Raw genomic sequence first — 20,554 nt, forward strand, 5'->3', positions numbered from 1 at the left:
GCACCCGAACTCCTCTACTACAAAGCCATGATGTTGTCATAGATGCAATATACGGTTTAGCATTGTCCTTTTGTAATACGAAAAAGACATTGTCTGGATGGGAGCATATGCTTACCCCAGAGAAGATGGCGATGTTTCGGGATCATGTTCAGATATGACTTCTTTGCACGACAGAAATTTACCTTGCATTTTTGATGGTATGGCAAACTGCCTGTAAAATTCCATTCTCTCACTGATCAGTCAACTCCAGTCATGTTGATTAGAAGACAGATTTATTACAAATGTATCAATACATAGGGATGAACTCTCACAGCAAGGAGTTCCGTGCAGAGTCATACAGGAACCCTTTTACAAATGTCATTTTATAGCAGTATTTGGCAAGCTGCCATTGGCTAAGGCACACTGGTGACTCATGGTGCATTGTCAGCTTTATTGTCAAATCCAGCGTGTCTTTCACAATATTTCCTATTATGGTAAACTTTTGCTAGTTCTTTAAATATTGTTGTAGGTGTTGGTCGGAACTAAGCAGATTGCATAAACAATAAGTCAGCGCCATTTTAGCTAGAAAAAGAGCATATAAGGAACAAGGCAAATGTCGATATCACCTGTAGTTCTTTGCATATTTCTTATCATTCCCTCCTCTGATATCAATATTTGCTTTCTCAATTTATTACTTCAGTGGAGGTCCGTTCCACAACTGGGTTTTCAGTCCTTACTTCATTGAGAGGAGTACTCGCATCATCATAGATATCTTCTCCTGGTCATAATTGTCTCAATTAATCTTTGAAGGAGTCCTCAGATACAGGAATACAACAACATCCACAAATGACTAAGATGGCTAAAACCACGGCAATAGAGATCAAACATGAGGTGGCAAGTCCAGTCCATTTCCCAAACCAACCTCCAAGCCAATTTGTGAATGGATCATTAATGCCCGAGTTTTCTGCTAATTCATTGCATAAAGCTGTCAATCCTTTGAAGGCTCTAGTCACGGTTCCTCCAGGAGCTGTAATGTTAGAAAAAAAGGTGCAACACATACCACCAAACATTTTACAGACCCCTCCTCTTTCTGCTAGGACCATATCTAATGCCATCCTGTTCTGCCATGCCGTCAGAGAGGTAGGGGCTAATTGCACTGCCAATCCCTTAACTGCATCCCTGGTGTAGTTTACAAACCTTTGTTGGTTATAGTATATATAGTTAATCCAGTCAACATTTTTGTTTACTGTTACCCACCAGAGAAGAGACTCAAATCCAGCTGCCACTTGGTTCCTAGCCCTAAACTCGCTCGGCACTTCACGCGGAACCCCAGTTTCATCTATGTAGATCTGGGGGTCTAAAGACCCTGCAGGAGAGGTGTCCCTTCTGCTCCTCCAGTGACCCTTCTTCCAAGGGGACTCTGACAGTAAGCGCAGAGGCATTGCCAGCTGTACCAAGGCACAATCCCCTCTGGAATTGGCTGGGATTCTCGCTCTGAGCCTCTTATCTCCGCATAACCACCAGACTTCCGCCCTCTGGGTGTCGTGCTCAACCCAGTCGTCACCCTCTCCCTTTACCATTTTGTTAATCCTCTACATGCAGTAGTCATCCGGTAAAGACCCCAAATCTGTGCCACTCTCATTCCCTGGAAGTGCAAATCAAGTAAAGTTGTCAGGGTATGCCGTGACAGCAGGGGGTATCTGAGGTCTCTGAACCAGGGGAAACAACAAACTTTATGTATGACAGGGAGTGTTGGTGTCAAGTTTGTATGTTTTTTGATATAGCTTTAGCATACACCCTAAACCATCTGGATCTGTATTGTTATTTAAGGGAAAAGGCACTGTAGCCAGCTGGGGTCTGGCCTCTGCACAGACCAAGCAGTTCTCTTTTTTTAAGGATGTTACAGTATAGATTAACCATTCAAGCCATTCATTCTTATCCTGGTATCCTGTTTCTAATGTTATAGCTTCTTCCACTGTGAGATTGGTGCATCTCACTGTGGGTCCTAATACCTCTACTGTAAGTCGGTCCTCATTATCTAATTCTTTCTTCTTGTTTGTCTCATTCTTTGGTGTGACTTCAAGGAAGAATTTTCCCAAAGGGTCAGTTCCTGATATCCAAGCTCCTACACGGTATAACCTCTGATCTTCTAGTTTGGGGTCCTTCAGGGAAATCAATAATATATTGCAATTCTTTGGTTCTGTACAGGGAGAGTGGGCTGCTTTTAGTTATGGTTAATCTATTCTTTAAATCTCCTGCTGCTGGGATCTCATATCCCCAATCCTGGGCTGCAGTTGTCCACATGACTGAATCCCAAGTAGTACACCCGGTAGTTCTAGCCAGGTAGCACACGTATTTGTCTGCCCAGGTCAACTTGATTGCTTCTACCTTATCTCCACAATCTGTCATCTGGCAGAAATCCACCTGTATAGTACTAGTGGTTTCTTCAACAAAGGTGAGGTTCAATGCTCTTCCTGTCTCTTCCCAATTGATTGGTTCCACTATCCTCCCGTGTCTCCTACCTCCCCGTCTATAGGCCTCTCCTAGAGTCACCAATGCTCCCACGAGGAACAAAATCCCTACTATCCTATCTGAAGTGAGGGGGGCCTAAATAGGGCCTTTTCTTCACCAAGGTTGAGACAAGCAGACCTTTTATCTGCCTCCCTTTGTAGTTGGACTTTCCCCCTCCTTCAGTTTTTCTGTCCCTACTCTGCCTATGTTTACCTTTTTACAGTGGGATTGGTAAATCCAGATAGTCCTTTCAGCAATTCTTACTGCAGTGGGAGTAGTAAGGAATACTTGATATGGCCCGTCCCACTTAGGGGAGTGCCAATGCTTCTTTCTGATCACCTTGATGAGGACCCAGTCTCCGATTTGTACTTTGTCTTCTCCTATGGGCTCTCCTTCTGGAATGGAACACTCTTGTTTAATTTGTTTCTGTTTTAATAACCTTGACATGTAGTCTGCTAAGGTTCTCCCCACTTCCTCTGTGTGGGTTTCATTTGGTAATAAGGGTATTTTATAAGGTCTACCATACATCATTTCAAATGGACTCAGCCCATCTTTAGTGGGGGTGATGTGCATGCTTAAAATAGCTAGTGGGAGACAGTACATCCAATTTTACCCTGTCTCTTCCATAGCCTGTTTTAGCTTGCTCTTTAATATCCCATTATGTCTTTCTATGAGCCCTGCTGACTGAGGGTGATATGAACAGTGATTCTTTACTTCTATACCCTTCCCTTCTGTTAGGTGTTTTATGGTCTGATTTACAAAATGTGGACCATTATCACTATAAATCTTCTCTGGTATCCCAAATCGTGGAATGATATCTTTTAGTAAGGCTTTGGATACTGTTAAGGCGTCAGCACCTCCTGTGGGGAATATCTCTACTCATTTGGTCAATGCATCAATGATTACCAAACAATATTTCTTCCTTTTCACATTTGTCTAATTCAATAAAATCCATGCAAATAAGTTGGAATGGATATTGCGGTGTGGGGAACTTCCCTTTCCGTAGTTTTATGCCTCCCTGAGCATTGTGTCTTGCACATATAATGCATTGAGAACAAAAAAGTTTTTTAGTAGTTTGTGAAGCCATAGGCTATACATACCTTATGTTCCTATACATACCTGTGTTCACTGACAGAGATTGGAAGTATTTCTGAGCCCATGCAGTGATGTCCATCACAGAATCATACCTGCTTTTAATGCAGTGCCGTCTGAGGGCCCTAAGATCAGGATAATCCAATATTGCATTTTGGTCTTGTCCTTTACACACAGATATTTCTCTAGATTCTTGGAATCTTTTGATATTATGTACTATAGGTGATGATATATTTAAAGTCTTTGCAAATTTAGGTTAAGGAATGTTTTCTGGAATTGTTCAACACTTTTTAGGTGCAGCTTTTATCAAATTGGTGAACCTCTGCCCAGCTTTTCTTCTGAGTCACTCTCTAAGATGCCCTTTTTATACCCAATCATGTTACTGACATGTTGCCAATTAACCTAATTAGGTTCAAAATGTTCTTCCGGCTTTTCCGTCTTAGTGCCACTTAATTTGCCAGGTTTTTGTTGGCCTGTCCCAACTTTTTTGACACGTGTTGCTGCCATCAACTTCAAAATCACATAATTTTATTCTTAAAAAGCCAATTTGGTGCGTTTAAACATGTTTTTGCTGTTTTCTATTGTGAATAAAATATGGATTTCCTGAAGTTTGTAAATCATTGTATTCTGTTTTTATGTAGATTTTACACAGCATCCCAACTTTTTTTGGAATTTGACTTATGCTCATCTTTCTCATCACTCCATCAGAACCCTGGCCAAAAAACTGGTTTCTTCAGGTAGCGATTGACCTCCTTCCATGATACAATGATTAGGTGGTGGCAATACAACCATTTTGTAGGCATTCAACATCATAACACACAAAACTTACATGGGGGTTGACTCTCAACTCCAACATAGTGCCATTGCAGCACTACGGACAAACCTGTCAGTTTTTTTAGACGGACCCGGTTGGACCATCCACTGCCCTCTATGGAGCAGCGAGTTTAAATGGACATGTGTCCGTTTACACCCGCCGGCATCCATTCCGATCATATTCGATAAAAACAGACGGTTGGCGGGTCCCCATCTGTCTAGTGGATCAAATTGGATGCAAGTCAAAAGTATATGGACAGGTGGTCTATTTACATCCGACAGGGCTGTGTCTGTGTCCATTCTGCATTAGCGGAGTGGACAAGGACCTGTCATCGGCCTGCTCAGCAGGGATCAGCAGGGATCAGCAGAGAGCTGGCGGGGCCAGCCAGTGTGAAACAGCCCTAAGTGGGCTGACGAGATTGGTTAACAAAAAATTCTGTCACTTTGCCCTGAATTTAAGATCCATGCTGTGTTATAGGTGTGTAAGAAAATGTACGAGAGACGTTGAATAAAGACAAAGACACTATATCTAAAAAACAATCTCAAACATAGATTCTTATAAGAAAAATATTTATATATGTATATATATATGTATATATATTAAGAGTGACTTCCATAGGAAATAACACACCGGGATTCAGGGTTTGAGGTTGTTACAAGAGGAATACAATTGCCATACATAGTATATACATACCAATCAGAAGCTGAGAATCTGACTCCAGGCACATTGTTATTTTCTGGTGTCAAACTATGAAACTTGTTAAAACTGAAATGAAACTAAACACTTTCACCTTGTGGCTAGATCCTTTGAGAAGGCAATTAATTATAGTCAGTGCAATGTAATGTAACTGATCACTCCAGCACTAATACAGGTATATGGTGAATTATGCTGGCAAAAATAAAATAATAAAAAAAAAACTTATTGGGGAAAGGAAGTAGCACAGTTATCTTACAAAATTAGGTTTTTCAAAGTCTGGAAACATAGCACAATAAAAATGATAATGAGATTACCACAGGTTGAAAAGAAATTAAAATACAGTGTTGTTGGACAGTGCAATTCCAATTTTCGACAAGGACTCTCGCTCACAGTGTTTAACAGACAGTATTTACAGTAAAGCTTGGTCACATAAGGATTTGTCAAAGGTCATGCTTGTACTAACAGTCCACATCAAAGCTGTGCCACAATAAAAAGAGAGAAAGAATCAAATACAGTCTCTTAAAAAGTGAAGTATCGCGCAAACCATTCCTGGCGTTGCGGGTCTGGTGATGCCACCGGTGAAGTCTCATTCTGGGGAGGGCTAAATCCCAGAGAGAAAAGGAAAAAAACATTATAAAGTATACAATATACATATGGCACACAGGAGCTGCAAGATGGCAGACTTAGTCACAACCTGCAAGCACAAAGAACAAGCCAAAATCCATACTGCTTCTTTTCCTTCAGATTGTCCTTGTGTGGCACCTCTGCACATCCACTACATTGCAATACATCAGCAGCACAGGCTACCATAGGTCAGGAAATTCCTTTACATTAGATCAAAATGAAAATATGTAATGGGTTATTTGTCCGATTTGCCTTTGGTCTGTTTTGAAGCCCCTCTTTTAGTCTCCTTTTAATTAGAACAATCACTTGTGAGAAGTATTATTACCAGAGCCATGTTCCACAGGAATGTGCTGAACAAGCACTGTATACTTCTCATCTGGTAAGCACAAAACACATTAAAGTATCAGACTAGGGACATTCAGTTCACTGATATTACCTGGCTGTGTCATGCAGTTATTATTTATAACAGACTTGAAACAACAAATAAGTAGATTAATGTGGGGTTGAATGGAAGTGCTCATTTACATGTCCAACTGTACTGTGTTACATAGGGAGAAACTGCATGTTATTACTGAAGGTCCACTAAACAGAAGTTTACTATACAACATTTCATTGTATATAAAGAAGCACACATGGACAATTCATTGGAGGACTTTATCATGTGCAGCATGCAAAATATTTATTAAGGAAACATTTATATCCATGCTCATAAAAATATGTACTGTTGGAATAAACACAACCAAACCATGTATATGGTGTATTCAGTATTCTTTCCTGTATTTTTAAAGAAAAATATATTGCAAAACATATTTGCATTATAATTAGTTTCTTTTCATGTTATTGGATTTATGTATTAAAAGGTTTTACAAAGAGGCATATTTAAAAAAACAAATAATGTATTTGCTGACCATTCACTATTCCCACTGCCTCCTCTGTAATTGTCCCCCCCGCCCGCCGCACCGATCCCCCTGCTGTTTGAGTCCCCCTATGTGCTGGGGTCCCCTTCAGGAGGTCTGTGGTACCCCTTGTCGACGGCCTTGGGGGTATTGGGAGGAAGGAGGATTTGTGCTCGTAGGGGAAGATGATTTGTACTAGGAGGGGGTTGGTATAAGTGCTGGGGATTTTGGGTATGGTGGAGGGGACTTGCTTTGTGGAAGGGGGAAGAAGATTTGTTGGGGGGGGGGGTGTTCTGGGAGGCGGAGAATTGATTTTTGCTGGTGGGGGGTGGAGAGTGAGCATAAAGATTATTGCTGTATTTTTTTGCAAAAGAGGGAGTGGGGATTTTTGATGCAAGGGTAAAGTAGGGGTGAGTATTGCTCATGGAGGGAATTTTGCACTCTTCTTACCACTACACTGTGTATTACACACCCCTGACTCCTGCACTCTTTTTGTTTTGTACTCATGACTCCTAATATGCATTACACACTCATCTCACCTGCATTCTATCCATAAGACGCACAGGCTCCATTCCTGATCACGGGTGGAATCGCTGCAAATCGCAGGTTGCGCTCGCAATACCGTTACTTTCAATGGTACCCCAAGCGTGGCGCAATTTTGCCATGATTGTTTCCTGACAAATCGCAGCAAAAGCACGCAAACAGAATCACGGGACGCCTGTCGCCCAAATGAAGTTCTGAAACTTCTTTTGGGCGACAGGCATCCCGCGATTCTGTTTCTCCTAGCCACAATTTGTCTACACTCACTGTTCACTGTGGAACACTAAGCTGTATTACTACTCTCCTTGGGGCACCTGAAAGTGTCCCAGGTCTTTCAAATCTTATAGTGTATGCTAAGAAATAAAAAACATGCCGTGCGCCGCTAAAGTGTTTGAGTTTGGCTTGAAGAAAAACCCCACCTACTGGTCTCTTCTGACATAACTGTTTCTCCCCGCCCATTAGCATTAATGTAAACTGAGCCATGCAAGACCAGCTTGGCATACATTTACGGCACCACTCTGTGCTGTTATGATGCGATTCCCATGTGCATGCACAGGAGTGTTGTCATCACAGCCTAGCTAATCAAGTGGCAGAACATCCTGAAACTGGAGGGGATCATTTTAGAAGTACGTCTGCCATAATGTGCTAATTTACTATGCATACTAGCACATTATGGCTTACAGCTTATGAGAGCTAATTTAAAAAAAATGCATAGTTAAATTCCGCTTTAAGTGGTAGTAAATCCAAGAACAAAAATTAAATAATTTTCAGTGTACCATTCCTTAAATGTGTTGGCTTCATTAGTTTTATTTTTTATCCTTTATTTTCACCTGGTTATCTAGTCAGTAACATACTTCCTGTCTTATGCCCTGTACACACGGTCGGATTTTCCGACGGAAAATGTTTGATAGGAGCTAGTTGTCAGAAATTCCAATCGTGTGTAGGCTCCATCGGACATTTTCCATCAGAATTTCCGTCACACAAAAGTTGGGATCTGGTTCTCAAATTTTCTGACAACAAAATCTGTTGACGTAAATTCCGATCGTGTGTACACAATTCTGACGCACAAAGTTCCACGCATGCTCGGAATCAAGCAGAAGAGCAGCACTGGCTATTGAACTTCATTTTTCTCGTCCTCGTCGTACGCGTTGTACGTCACCGAGTTCTCGACGTTCGGAATTTCCGACCAACTTCGTGTGACCGTGTGTATGCAAGACAAGTTTGAGCCAACGTCCGTTGGAAAAAAAACATGGATTTTGTTGCTGGAATGTGCGATCGTGTGTATGCGGCCTTAGAGTGTCTCCGCTTCACTGGAGGAGCAATAGAGACACCTTTGCATAGCACCATTATCAGTCTTGGGAGAGGGTGGCGTTAGATACAATAGCAGATAAGGCCTCATGCACACTGAGTGTGAAAAATGCAGCTTTTAGGGGCATCTGTTTTTTTTCTGCCTCTAAACGCCCCTCCATGTGACCTATTAGAGGCAGAAAAACCCCTACCGCCAGCGCGTCCAGGAGCAGCAGTGTTTTGACAGTAAAAACACTTGATGCATGTAAACATGTCTAAATGCACGTTACCGCTCTAAGCGCATCAAGTGCTTGAACGTAAATTTATTTCAATCTGGATGAAATCTAAATGAATTAATGTCCAAGCGCTTGACATGTGTCAAGCATTTTTTCTGCCAAAACGCTGCTGTCATCAGAAAAGGCATTTAGGAGAGCTGGGCAAACGCCCTGTGTGCATGGGGCCTTAGATGGACTTGACTAACAAACTGAAGCTGAACTCCAGCTAACATTTTATAAGCAGTTACAGCAAAAACATTTTGTTTCCTTTTTGGATCAAGGTTTACCATAAATGAATAAAAGCTGATCATTGTAAGCACCCTGGTCGGTGGTAAAAAGTTGGTGTCAACCCTCTGTCACTTTTTCTGGAAAGCTTGGTCCATTTACCTCCCTGGCGGTATGATTATTTCGGATTTTAGGTGCTGAAAGCGGTACCATTATTTTGCATGGCAATTTGGCGTTTTATATTGTAGGTCTGTAAATCTTAACAATAACACACTTAAATCTGTCCAAACCAGAGTCTAGTAGATATCCCGGGTATGATAAAGTTTGAAACACAAAAACATAAATTATAATATAATAAATAAAAATAAATAATTAAAAAAAAAAAAAAAAAAATAGTAATAAAATAAATTTCCCCACAATTCACTATCGCTCAATTCTGCAAGTGTTCTAATTTATTATCGCTGTTTTCTAGCTGGTCTAAAGCCACTTTTGACGTAAAGGGACACTTTTTGGTTGCTATGGACAATCCCCAGTTTCCAGGCAGAAAGAACAGTGTATATCATGTAAAACTGCATGCAGGGCATGGGCCAAAGCACTGGGGACAAAAGGGATGTGAAATCATTTCATACAGTACTGTAATCTGTAAGATTACAGTACTGTATGTGTTATGATTTTTACTTTTTTTTTAATTTGCCGCCAGGCTCCGCCCCCGTGCGTCGCGCCGCTCGCAGGGAACGGAGCCTGGCACGGAGAGGCTTCGGAGGAGGACGGAGCCCTCGGACACTGCGGGGAACATCGCAGGATCCCGGGGACAAGGTAAGTAACGCCGCCCCAGGATCCTGCAATGCGATCCCGAGTGTGGCTCGGGGTTACCGCTAATGGTACTGAATTTTAACCCCGAGCCACACTCGGGAAAACCGCCAGGGAGGCTACAGGAAGTTGCAAAATAACATATTAACTGGCTGACTCAACAAATGAAAATAAAGGAAAAAGCCCAAAGAAAGGAAACGAATGCAGCCACCACATCTAAAAAAAGGTAATCTGAAATATATATTTATATATATATATATATATATATATATATATATATATACACACACATATATATATATATATATATATATCACACATATATATATATATATATATATATATACACAGTACATACACATATCTATTTTTTTTTTTTTGTTTAATACCACTTCATTTTTCTAAGTATACCTCCAAATGTAATATTTTATATCTGAAACTTTTTTGAAGCATTTTAAAATAAAAAAATATATGAATTATATGTGTATCACTATTATTAGTTTGTGTCCAAGGCAGAGAAAAAATAAAACACAGCTACGATTTTATGTAGGACATGTGGAAAGATAATTTACATGATAGGCATTTTAAAAACTAGATAATATAGGAAAGAAAACTCTCAACACCAGTAACGTGCATATAAAATGGTTTCAAATAAATATGTATACAAGCATGCAAAGGCATTGCAAGTGCACAAAAGAAAATAGATACAGAAGGATGACAAAATGCAACACAGTCCACAGTCTATACAATGCGCTTAGCAAACACTGACAAGAATACAGTACATGCTCAAAAAAAGGAGCACTATAAAGAGGTTGCAGAAGCCATATAAAATAAATCAAGGCTATAGCTGCAGTTCAGCACTCTCATGACCAGTGACAGTTGGGCTGGCGAGGCAGTGCTCACCTCAAAAAGGTCTTGGCCTCTTTGGGTGGTACAGGCTGTGGCAGAGGCTTGCTGCTGTTGAACTCAATATCGTGGATGGGTGAATTTGGAATGGGCTCCAGGCGTGTAGGGTGTCCGTTTCCCATTACGGCAGTCTCCACTGCACTTAGGTTAGGGGAACTCACAAACCTGTTTGCAGACTTATCATTCTTCTTCTTTTGCTGTTTTGAAAACAAGTAAGGCATTTTAAACTACACTATAGTCAACTCAATGTGTATGTGTGTATGAAATAACATACAAGCTTACAGGCAACATTAGGATGTTTTTGTCCATTTCTTTTTTTTTTTAGCAAAAAAGGTAATTTCACTTAAAAGCATTCTATTTTGGGAAGTTATTGGCAGGTTAATCCATCTATTAACAAGTCTATATCTCTTGGTCATTCTGGTGGCGATACCTCTACACCTGGTTTCAAGGTCCACCCATCTGCCATGGCGGTTATGAAGGGTCAACAATCTCTCTGTTGAATACATTTACTTTGCTACAGTGCAACAATTACAATAAGTGGATATGTAGGCCAGTACTGGGTGCTTCACTGCTAACCTATGACTAAATGATCAGTTTTGGGTGGACCATACTCTTAACGTGGGCCTTACATTAAAACACATTATGTTAAATAGTTACATTTTAATTGCCACAAAGCTACTAACCTCTTTTGGGGGTCCAGGACGTACCATGAGGATATGCCTTTTGCCATTTTATCTTCTTTTTATATTCAATCTGATGTTTTTTTATAGCTTCAGTTATCTGCCCCATTATGCTAGGTAACCATGGCTCCAATCTCCTTGTAATAAACCAGAGAGAAATACAGTAGCTTTCTGGTCACACTGTTATAGTCAACCCTGTCTCTCATGGAGAACTCTTATGGCCCTTTCTTTAAATAAGGATGCCATCAGCAAAGCCCATACGAGAAGCAATTATGTTATGGAGCCATTGTTAAATAGGTAACGGGGCAAACAGCAAGGGCTTTGATGTTATCATTGCATTATTTAAAACATGCAAAAAAAGTAACCTTGTCCTTCAAAACTGATATTTCCAATATGCACTAAAATCTTCATCAATCAATCAAGTACACTTTCTGCCTCCTGTTCTATTCCCCTATTTGAAAGCTTATAAACTGACGTTTTATGTTTTTAATTATGTATATAAAATATTTATTTTGGAAATACACATATAATACAGGGGTCACCCATGAAACTGATGTCACAGAACATCATGGCTTTTTAAAGAGAGAGCACAGCAGAAGCTTGGTTCCTTTTACACTGTCTCTCTGCAATTGAAAGTTTGTACATGCAGAGAATTGGGAGTAGCTTAAGAAATTGAGCTTTGTATATTAGAGGCTTTATCAGCAAATTGTTAAAGATTAGTCTGTTGAACATTTGAAAATAAGCCTGCTGCTTCACCTACTAGCTGGAAATGTAAGCTACTCCCTCAAGGATCACTGCCCAGGGCTGCCAATAGTTCACATAGCCACCATGCATTGCATTGCTTGATTTGGGCCAAAAAGAGTGCTTGTTCTGCACTGTAAAGAAACAGAGAACATTCTGTCGGTTGTTGCTGCTGGTTTTCTTGGTTACTTTTCCATAGTTTTGAAGCAACAACCATGAAAAAACAGAGTTTTATTCAAAGATACTTCTCTGCCCTGTTCAGTTGTTATGCATATGTTACAGTAATTTAGCAAAACTGGAAAACAGGTTTATATTCAACATAAATTATCTCTAGTTGTTGTTTCCTGTAAAGCTGTTAACCATTTCTGAACAACAACTGGATCTCTGTAGCTTTATAAAAAATAAAAGCATACATTTTTTGGAAATCAGCTTTTACTAAATGATGTAATGAGCTTTTGGTATTTGTTTGTATATATAGGTTTACTTGTATTTTTATAGGGCAGAAGCACTGATTAAACCTGTAGCATAAATTGTTTCAGGTTTAGGTACATGGCAGTAAATAGGAGAATGTAAAGATCTTAATTACATGGATGATAGATCTGCCCATATATACTGTATCTTTAAAAAGAGTACAAAACAGAGTAGAATATATTTGACCTTGGTGCTTGAAAGGTTGCATGAAATTAAAATGTTACATTACATATTATTTTGAGAGAGAGTTAAAAGAGACAAATTACACCAATGTTTAGTTCAGGGATCCCCCACCTGGGTACTTAACTTATTAGGAAGCAATTCGTTAGCAGTTCAGGATGCAACTAATTGGAGACAAAGGCTCAGTTACTTAGGAGTATAAACACTTATTGCTCTCAGGTGTCAGTACTGTCTCTTTGCTTATTAAAACACATTTCAGCTACGGTTATAGTTACTAAAAGCTGTCTGGTGCACAGACTATTTTTACTAAACTGTATTTACATAATATATATTGTTTTCAAATTCGCTTCAGTTAGGTTAATGTGTGACTCTATACAAAATGTATTTAATTGTTAGGTCTCATGCACACTGCTGCTCCTTTACTCACGTTTAGGAGCTTTTGGAGTTTTTTTGCCAAAGCCCCTAAACTCAACTCAAGAAAAGCCTATGTGTCTATGCACACATAGGCTTTTAATAGAGTTTAGAAGCAGCAGAGTTTAGAGGCAGTCAAAGCTCCTCTCCTGAACACAGAGGGGCATACAAAAACTAACCTAAATGCATCTAAATGCACTTGGCGCATTTAGCACGTCAGCATTTATTCATTTCAATGGCCAGAATAAATTTAAATTCTGGCCAAAGAGATAAACTCCCAAACACCAAATTCTGCTATACTAGCCTAAACTGGTTTGAAAAAAATGCACGATAGGTGAGTTTTTAACCTTAATTTTCTCCTGTCAGGAGAAACAGCATTTTCAATAAGCCAGTGTGCATGAATCCTTATAGTTAGATTAAAACTCCTGTCATTCTTATATTGCTGCTTGTGCACTGTTAAGGGAAGTTCGCCCTAACTTACTGTGTGGTCTGGAACCTCTGTCAGGTTCTCATCTGGTTGATTTTGCTTATCAAAGGGTAAAGAATATCTAAACCCAGGAAGCCATAAACAATAATGTAATATATTGCAGCCTACTAGTCCTGAAATGTGGGGGCTACCTACAGTAGGTTTCATTTTTCACATTTTCAGCAAGTACGGAAAATAGCTGTTCGTCTTGCCAAAATGTAGTGCCCTTGTTACATCCTGTAAGCTGAAATGAAAGCATAATGTTATGGGGATAAATAAAATGTAATGGAGATAAACAAAGGCAGACATGTTTGAAGTCCAGCCTGGCTCCCTCCACAGATACAGTGGAGTAAGCAAGCATAACCACTCAAGAACAAAAAGGTATTATTTGCAGGATTACCATATGAATATAAAGTAAAAAAAATGTAAAAAATAAAACAAAATACAACAAGCACATCTAAGGGCGACCCTGGACTGCTTTGTGTGCCGCTCAAGCTCACTGGAACGGGGTGCGGATCCCAAGCATCCACCGCTGGAAGTGCCAGCATGGCATTGAGCTCATCCCAGCTCCTTCAATCACTGGCAGTAAAGAAAGGACTCCCTGAACCGCTTTAGGGACAGCAGGGATGTGTGGCTTCACTAAGTTTTTTATTTACTGCTACGGACCTCTAAGGACTGATGAGCTGCAATATATTATATTTTTGTTTTTGGGTTTAGATACACTTGAATAGCTAATGGAAAGATAAAATTATTGTTCTCCTTAAGACTGCATGGCAAAATGTTGTAAATTTTTTTAATCATTGGTGGTATTTGTCAAAACATTGTCTCATCTATGGCTATCAATGCAAAAACAAGATTTAAAAAAATAGATTCAAATGTGTACATTCAATTTTAGAAGAGATTTGGGAGTTAATATATCCAATGTACATGTTGCTGTAAGTACCTTTACTAGGGGATTGATAACGCCAACATTAGGACTTGCATTAAACACTTTGTTGAAGTTGGTCTCTCGGTTGACTAATTCTAGTTGATAGAATTTCTTGTCTTCCTGTTAAAAGAAAAAGGTTATTCTGACTGTGCTTCTTTCACGCAGCTTTGCATGTCCAGATAATTGCTTTCAAACACTTCACCTATTAATATTTTAAGCACAAAGTGTTCGTTTGTAAATGCCGTTTTGTTTAATAATTGATTAAATCAGTTATAATTTATGAACTTTAGAGTATTTAAAGATCACTGAATTGTTAATGCCAATGGGTCTCAGAGGTAGCGATTTGGAAATTGTTTTGTTAAAGGAAGTAAACACTGAAATTGCTCACAATTAGTTTCTTGATAAGTTGATCCCGCTCAGCAACCATGTCCTTTAATTCAGAGATGACCTGCAGATCTTCTGGCCTGGATTCTCTGTTCTGGTATTTTTCCTCCATTTCTGTTAACCTTGAGTTTAGAAAAGCATGGTTTTATCCTTAATATAATCTGAACGCTAAAGACAACATTCACAGTACAGTACACACCTTTTCTAAAAACAATGATGGACAGAACAATACCATACATGTACTGGGAAGTAATCCAAACCTATGTATCTGTGTCCTTTATGAAAGACAATTTTTCTTACCAAACCGATGAAAAAGTACATGTGAATTTTGTAATTCAACATAATTTGTAAATGTCCACATGCAAATTATGAAAACTGGAGAAAAACACAATCTTTTGCTCAAACTTACCAAAAAGAATCTGAAATTTGAATGGCTGATAGATATATCAATTATGCTTTATTTATTTTTTTTAGAGTTAGCTTTTGCACATTCAAAATTACAGATGTAAGTTGGTGGTAATTAGCACCAAGTTGCATACTTAGATGTACCTATATACAAAGATGTGTAACTAGGATTACTGAACTCTGGGTACATGTTTCATGTCTCATTATATTTTGACCATGTTACAACAGTACTCATCATAGCAATAATGTAAACAACATTGGCATTGAAATCCTTTATGGTGATTTTGGCAAAAAGTCAGACCCTAACCTGGCCACTGATTACTGATAAAAAAGTCCAAGCTAGACCCTGAATCTGTGTTGGATGGCAGTGTGTGCTAGTCTGTAGTTTTCAGGAGACAGATAATGCAGTGAAGTAGCAGTGGTAAGGACACGGAATCCCGAAGCATAGATGAAGAAGAATTGATGAGTCAATAGTGGAGCAGCTGACAAGTCGGATAATAGTAGTGGAGGAGCAATACCATACAACTGGCTACAGAAAATGCCACAGGAGCCCAAGGAATGTTTTAAGACCATGCTAACTTGATCAGAGGAAGTGCCACACCAAAAAATTGTCCAGATGCAGGTTTAAACTAAGATAGGATCGAAGATTTTACTACAAAGCCAACAAGCCTTATTTTTCAGCATGGTTGCACTTGTATGCAGAGATGTGAAAACAAGCCTTTGGCCAAAATGTTATATCAATGGCATATACCCTCAAGCACCAACTGACTGAATAAGGAGTGCTAAAACTATGTATACTGTGTACCATAACAGTTTCTCATATTTCAGTAGTTAGGGCTCTATGTATAAAGCAGTAGTATCCATTAAGATGATCTGCACAGCCAGTGGTCTCTCCTAAGACTTTTTTATTGAAAAACCACAGTGTACAAACACAGATAAAACCAGTTGACGCGTTTCAGCCTACAAGGCGTTAGTCTTGCAGTAGTATGCCCCCCCCCCATCAAAAAAAACACTTGCACAATACATTTAAAAATCTCAGTGGTGTATCTAACAAATATGCATTGCACTCTGCTTGCTTTGGGACTCTTTGGGAAGAAAGTGGAGCAGTATTCAACAGGTGAGTAGAGCAAAAATAGATTCAGAAGGGAATAACACTGCTTCAATCTTATCAGAATCAAATACAAGATTTACTACTGTGACATCCCTATAGATGGAACATTTACATTTTTACCAATTTACCTGAAAAAAGCTTTATAATTCTGTACAGCTACTCTTTTTTGATTTATACACCTTTGCTGCAGTGGACAGTGGGCAGTCAGCAAACCACTCTACTACTACATGGTTTAGCTTTAGTTTTTTTTTTCTGGCACTTAAAGTGTTACTAAACCCAGTAATATGAAAATATGGAAATAGTTAATCCGCCCCCCCCCCCCTCCCCCCGAGTGCCCACAGCTTCTAACTTTTCTTTTTACATTAAAATATTTCCACTATATACCTTTTTGGATGATCTGTATACCACGGTTACATAATAAACTGCACAGTTTCTCCAATGCTGAGAGTTCAGGTAGGAGGAGATTTCCACTACAGCCTGTAAACACGCCCACATGTGTGATGTCAATATCATGTGACCTGGCTAGCTCTGAGAAAAAGTAAATGTTCTCTCCAGCATAAAAGACACAACTAAGCATGTGCAGGTTGGCTACCCTGCCTGTGTTTGCTGGCCTTCCCCAGATAGACAGTGCAGGAGAGGGAGGATCTGTGCATACAGGATAAAATAGCCTTTTTACACAATGCAGAGTACTAACCCCTTAAGTTCCATAGTGAGTATAACATGCATGCTGTGCTGCATATACAGACTGATTTCCTGTTGTGGGTTTAGTAACACTTCAAGGTCAGGTTCACACATATGCGATTCACTTGACAGGAGAGTGTGACCAGTTCTCAATGGAGCCGGTTCACACAGCTTCGGGACGGCTGCGGTCCACATTTAAAAAGGGTCCTGTGCGTCTTTGGTCTCGATTCAGGTGCGAGTTCAAGCAAAAATTCGGACCTGGTTCGCACCTGAATCGGTGAACAGGGACGCACCAGACCCCATGCTGTGAACCGCGGTCGCAGCATATATAAACCCAGCCTAACAGTATCCTGGATTACCTCTCTACTAACTAAACAGAGGAAATAAGACTGAATCCTTGTGCAATTAACAAACTCTAGGAGGAGAGGTGATTGCTGAACCTACCTAACTGTGCAGTGTGGTAGATGTGTGCTCACTGCAAGGCTAACTGTACAAAATTACATATACTTTAATAGGTAAAACCATTTACATACAGAATATGTATTTCAAAGATGCATTTAGCTGTTTGCTATAAGCTTTAACTGTTTGACTTTAAAGTCTAAGTCCATGTTTCTTTAGTAATACCAAGGCCACAATGCTAGTGTTTAGCCTCAGCTGTAAGACCTTTTAAAGTGGTAGTAAAGTCGGAGAAAAAAACCTTCACCCTGCAAGTTAAGAGCATAAGCATCGCATACAAGCACATTAGGAAAGACTTGCCTTAAAATGAAGCTCTCAAGCTGTGCACTGCCAACGCTGACAGAGCTTCCATCTTTGCGGTCTTCCTTCCGGTTTTGCTTGCCCCGGCAGTTTGAATAGCCAAACCGCGATGACATCACTCCTGCGCATGTGCATGGGAACCACAATTTGGCATAGTGCTCTGAAGGGACAGCATACTCAGTGTGCTGTCCCTACAGAGTGCAGTTCACATGTGCCGATGACATCACTGGCTACAGAAATAGTGAATATCTCCTAAATGGTGCAAATTAAGGAGATATTCCTTGTACATACAGGTAAACTTTATTATACGCCTACCTGTAGGTACAAGCCACCAAGTGTTGTGTACTACCACTGTAATCTTGTTTTGTGATGCTTACCAGGATATTTGATATTGTTGCTGGAAAACCAACACTGAACCATATAGGCCTCACAGCACTCCTTATGGCTTTATTAAAACCTTGTACTGTCACTTTAAACCAGATGCAAGGAAAATTCATCTCACTAGATGTTTATTAAAAGTTTACTGAAACAGCCTGGTTAAAGTGGCAATCACTTTAGCACTTGCGTTATAAGTATTTTACATCCCAAAACTGGAGCTGAAAGGTACTTTGAAGGCTTTGCCATAGCTACTCAGTTCACATCAGTGTCTGTGCCTAGTTTGCATTTATAGTAATATTTCTACATATCACCTGATGTTACAGGTGTACTTTAAATGCTTGGGAAAAATATGAGGTTTGTGAGCATACACGTATACAACAGATGTACAAAGGTTGATTGTTGTCGATGGTCTGTGGCTGCGATGTTCCCAGATCCTTTGAGGGAGAGGCGCATGGCTAAAGGGGCATGGGTAATCCCTGGTGCCGCCAATCACTGACACTTGAAGTGTAAGCAGGTGGGAGATGGAGTAGAAGGTGGACCTGAATCCTCCCCGGAGTGTTAAAGCAGGCTTCCTCTGGTCAGTAGTGCTACACTGTGCAGTCTGATTCCGCAATGCCAGCTGCTGTGAACCTGGCAGATGTAGGCACTGAGGGCTCCTAGGTAGGTTGGAGTTTTGTTATGGCTCTCCTTCCTACTATACCCATACTGTGGGGAGGCACAGTGTGGGGTGCCCTTGTGTTACTCAAGCAGCTAGTTATTAAAAGAGCAGATGAAGTTACTCATTTTTATACCTCATTATAGTCCTGTATATGTTATGACTTGTAACTGTGATTTTGCATTTGAAAAAACGTTTTTTTCTCAGTCAAGGTTCTTTAATATTTTGTATTTTTTTAACTTATATGCAGCAATTATACACTAAATATACTGTACATCACTGTCAATTAGCTTGACAACAGTAATCATTTTGATGTGAACAATTTGAATCATAATACATGTCAGTTCTTTGATTAGATTAATATTATAATAGTTTAAAAAAGGTTAGTAACAAAATAGATTTTTGATGAAAAAGGTTAGTTTTTAAGTGTTTTCTAAAAATGTACTATGTTTTTTTTAAACTTACGAAATATTTATTGCAGAATTTTTTTCCATGAGCATTGCTTGTGTCTTTGCAAATTCTGCCATAATTGCTTGCTTCTCCCTGATATGGGTGGCTGTTAAGTCATTCATATCCTCTTCGTGTTTCTTGTTTAAATCTTGCTCATGTACCCTTTTTGTTAAGAAATGAAATATATTTGCTTACACACTGTAAAAATTTGCTTGCACTCTGTACCACAGCTGAACCTGTTCATATAATTATTTGATAAACCAATATACAGAAGAATTTCTTGGGGTTAAAACTTGTGTATAGGAATAATGCAATCAAGTATTATTCAATTGGCCATATGGGTTTTGTAAGTTTTACACACACACTAAATGTTTAAATTGTTCTAGTGAGGCACGATGTCTTGTCCTGCAGACTGCAAAAATGCTGAGGGCTGCAAAACAGGACATCACCCTTTACAAGGGCTTTTTAAATATTTGTTTTTTAAAGTGGACCTTCACTCAAAAGGGGAAGTTCCACTTTTCCGCCTCCTCCCCCCTCCTCTATCTGGATACATTTATTTTTTTTGGAGGGGGGCAGATACCTAGTTTTGACATGTACCCACTTCCACTCAGGTCGCGTAGGCAATCTGAGCAGAGGTTCACGCCCCCCCCCTTTGCCCGCAGCCTTTTGGAACATGTCACAGGTCCCAGAAGGCTGCGGGACCATTCACAAAACATAGCACGGCTCACGCATGCGCAGTGGGAATTCTGCTGTGAAGACACAAGGAGTCACAGCTGGCTTCTCTTAGTAAACATGCCAGTGCGGGGAGCCCAAGACCAGTGAAGAACTGGACTGGGTGAGGATGGTGCTGGATCCTTGGACAGGTAAGTGTTCTTTTATTAATTTAAATTAATATTATTTTTTTTTCATAAAGCCTGAATATCCTCTTTAATGATACAGCTATTCAGGCCTGTCTCTGAGTGAGAGATCATGTTGTTTGATCCAATTACTTACAATGTGATATGATGCGGTAGCCATTAAAATGCCTACCAACAATACAGATTTTAGCAGTATTTTGCTCATTTTTACATTCCAGTAGACAAAGCTTTCCAAAGTGGACTTTAGCTGTCTAACCATGGTCACATTAGGTTCAGATCAGGGATGATGATTTTTTTTTTATTCTGAATAGATAGTGAGATTAATAATGTGATCTAATACAGCAT

At 39.6% G+C, this 20,554-nt stretch overlaps 1 protein-coding gene across 5 annotated transcripts in view; it reads right to left on the bottom strand.

Moving 5' to 3' along the window:
• Nucleotides 1-253: 253 nt before the first annotated feature.
• The window catches only part of FAM184A (family with sequence similarity 184 member A), a 434,097-nt gene continuing 413,796 nt past the window's right edge, over nucleotides 254-20,554 (bottom strand). For 2 of the 5 annotated variants that reach the window (XM_073627163.1, XM_073627164.1), the window contains 5 exons: nucleotides 19,368-19,514; nucleotides 14,921-15,038; nucleotides 14,548-14,652; nucleotides 10,653-10,852; nucleotides 254-5,693 (listed from right to left, as the gene is read on the bottom strand). In XM_073627163.1, the coding sequence (XP_073483264.1) occupies nucleotides 5,612-5,693; nucleotides 10,653-10,852; nucleotides 14,548-14,652; nucleotides 14,921-15,038; nucleotides 19,368-19,514 (652 nt within the window). In that variant the 3' untranslated portion in view covers nucleotides 254-5,611. The remainder of the gene's footprint in view (nucleotides 5,694-10,652; nucleotides 10,853-14,547; nucleotides 14,653-14,920; nucleotides 15,039-19,367; nucleotides 19,515-20,554) is intronic. The other 3 variants (XM_073627165.1, XM_073627166.1, XM_073627167.1) reach the window with 2 other exon arrangements.

The sequence above is a fragment of the Aquarana catesbeiana genome, linkage group LG04 (assembly GCF_042186555.1).
Source record: "Aquarana catesbeiana isolate 2022-GZ linkage group LG04, ASM4218655v1, whole genome shotgun sequence".
Classification (NCBI taxonomy): domain Eukaryota; kingdom Metazoa; phylum Chordata; class Amphibia; order Anura; family Ranidae; genus Aquarana; species Aquarana catesbeiana.